We start from the raw sequence: 3,034 nt of genomic DNA on the forward strand, positions 1-3,034 counted from the left end.
GGCGACGGTCCTTAATCTCCAATCTCGGGGCGTTCTTTGAAATCCTCCTTATATATATTCCATATATGGAAATAAGTAACTTTTTTAAGAAATCAAAAGGTATTAAATTTTTCTTTCTAACTTTACTATTGTTTAATACGTATTTTCTTTGTCTGCTATTATAAAAATAGATTGAAAAATTAAGTAATAATCTATCACTTAGGTTCCTAATTTATCTTTTCTATTAACTATAGTTATTTTCCAATGTATTTATCAAAATATTGACTTTATTATATTTAAAATAAATCATAAATAGAAGGTTAATTTAATAATTACATTGTCTTGAAAAATGTAATGAAGGTAACTTGGGAACTAAGAGTAAAATTATTTATTGATTTCATTAAGTGGACAAATATCGTTGGACTACTCAAAATAATATAGTGAACAACTATTGTTGGACAAAGATAATATTTGAAAACAATAAAGTACTCAATGGATCAAGATTCAAGACACAAAAGCCAATTAGTTTAACTTTAAGAACTATGAATCTTGACGTTTAAGGAAGCTTAGCAAGACCCAAAAGCCAATTAGCTTGCAAAGACTAGTTAATTTGCAATTTCCCATATGACACTTTTTTTTTTCAACACTATGGTGAAAAAAAAAATGCAGCAACATTCACTGACCAACAAATCAATATCTAAGTACTTGGCTTATTTTCCTCTAAAACTTTTGGATCATACTATAGTAATAGGATCATGTGGTGTCCCAAGAAACTCCAATTGCCTTCATTTTTGTCCTCTTTTTCTTCTACTTTGGTTTTCTTGATTGTCATCCCTTTGGTTCTTGTTTTAGTCCTTGCTTGTACTTTAGGCCCTCAGAGTTCTTATGTACTATCATTTAGTTCTTCTTCTTGGACATGGAGATCAGTTGGATTATTAAGGTCTTTGACAAGTTATGAAGAGAAAGATCAGCATTTGCAAGTAGTTGGCCTGGTTACTTTCAACAACTCAGCAAAAGTCTCATTTTCTAATCGACCCCTCGGAGTATATTTCACTTGTTCTTGTTATTGTTTTGTTCTGTTTTCCATAAATATAAGGTTACTTATCTAATAATGTTGATTTGTCCTTTGTTTTGCTACCTTATTAGGAAGGAGTTGAAGATATTTGGAAGGATGAAATGAATGAAGGAGAAGAGCATAGCGATGAAACAGCTGGAATAGTTAAAAGGTATAACAGGTTGGAAAGGCTTGAGGCCATTTTAGCAAAAGCAAGGTCATCCATAAGAGAAGCTGCTAGAAATGGAAGCATGATATCGAATCATCAAGATCCTGATTATGTTCCTCAAGGTCCTATTTATCGTAACACAAATGCCTTTCACAGGTAATATTTCTACTTAAGTGTATAGTAGTAGTATTCGCGTTCATTTTACATTGACATAGTTATATGTTTGTACTACTAGGAGCTATCTTGAAATGGAAAAGAAGTTCAAGATATATGTGTATGAGGAAGGTGAACTTCCAATATTCCATAATGGTCCATGTAGGAGTATATATTCAACAGAAGGAAGGTTCATTTATGAAATGGAAAAGGGAAATATGTACAGAACAAAAGATCCAGAGGAGGCTTTAGTTTATTTCCTCCCATTTAGTGTGGTTGTAATGGTTAGATACCTATATGTCTCTGGTGGCCCTGACAGCAGGCATGTCATTGGTAGAACAGTTGCTGATTATATTCATGTCATTTCTTCAAGACATTCCTTCTGGAATACAAGTCTTGGTGCTGATCACTTCATGCTCTCCTGCCATGATTGGGTAAGCAAAATGTAATCGAGTTTAACTTCAAGTCATCTAAAAGATAACTACATGAAACTGTTTAGAATATGCGAGTAAACATTCTTTACATTGTCAGTATGTATAAGTTAAATCCTTCTTATGTGATATCTACCTTTGAGATCAAAATGTTTGTTTTTTAGGGGCCACACACGACTTCATACGTGCCACATCTCTTCAACAATTCAATAAGAGTTCTATGCAATGCGAATACTACAGAAGGATTTAATCCTCAGAAAGATGTATCATTACCTGAAATCAATCTCAAGACGGATGATACAATAGGAATCATTGGAGGTCCATCGCCATCAAGACGATCAACTCTTGCTTTCTTTGCTGGTGGTTTACATGGTGCCATAAGGAACAACTTGATGCAGCAATGGAAAGGGAAAGACCAAGATGTTTTGGTTTACGAAGAACTTCCACCAGGAAAATCCTATGAAACTATGTTGAAGAACAGCAAGTTTTGCCTGTGCCCGAGTGGCTATGAGGTTGCAAGCCCAAGAGTTGTTGAAGCAATTTACGCGGAGTGTGTTCCTGTGTTGATTTCAGATGGTTATGTGCCACCATTTAGTGATGTCTTGAACTGGAATGCTTTTTCTGTGAAGGTGGCTGTGGAAGACATACCGAACATCAAGAAGATACTGATGAGTATTTCTCAGACTCAGTATTTGAGAATGCAGAAGAGAGTGAAACAAGTTCAAAGGCATTTTGTGATGAATGGACCTCCAAAAAGATTTGATCTTTTTCACATGATTGTTCACTCTATTTGGCTAAGAAGATTAAATATAAGAGTTTAGGATTAAGCACTTTAATGTAGGTTGACAGGCTGGAAATCCTGCACAAGTGATCAATTTTGACCATTTGTAGTTCACATTTCTGCTTTCTACACACTTGTTATGCCTTTTGCACTTTATTCTTGTAAACTACTGCTCTCAACTTTGGATAAGATGTGCCTGCCTTTAACTACTACTTCATTAATATATCATTTTTATGCCCCTTTGACATACTTATGGCTTATACACAAGCAGCTGGAATAGTAGAATACTTTACAGTCTAGAGCTCTTACTGAGCCATCTGTTTCAACTTCAGTGTACAGGTTTACTCGATACCTGTGCTCGTGAGCTACTCGATAGATTAGTACTTAAAGTGAGCAACCTGGCTGGACACTGTCGTCTATCGTCATAAAAACAAATATGTAACTGGAAAGAAAGTCTAAAAGAATAC

At 34.7% G+C, this 3,034-nt stretch overlaps 1 protein-coding gene across 1 annotated transcript; it reads left to right on the forward strand.

Annotated features, from left to right (window-relative positions):
- Positions 1-681: 681 nt before the first annotated feature.
- Positions 682-2,758, forward strand: LOC102585752 (probable glycosyltransferase At5g03795). The gene is made up of 4 exons (XM_015313511.1): positions 682-1,022; positions 1,126-1,358; positions 1,438-1,789; positions 1,951-2,758. Exons 1-4 carry the CDS (start codon positions 735-737, stop codon positions 2,605-2,607), a joined length of 1,530 nt encoding a protein of 509 aa, XP_015168997.1. The 5' UTR covers positions 682-734; the 3' UTR covers positions 2,608-2,758.
- The last annotated feature ends 276 nt before the right edge of the window (positions 2,759-3,034 follow it).

This window comes from Solanum tuberosum, unplaced genomic scaffold, assembly GCF_000226075.1.
Source record: "Solanum tuberosum cultivar DM 1-3 516 R44 unplaced genomic scaffold, SolTub_3.0 scf00251, whole genome shotgun sequence".
Classification (NCBI taxonomy): domain Eukaryota; kingdom Viridiplantae; phylum Streptophyta; class Magnoliopsida; order Solanales; family Solanaceae; genus Solanum; species Solanum tuberosum.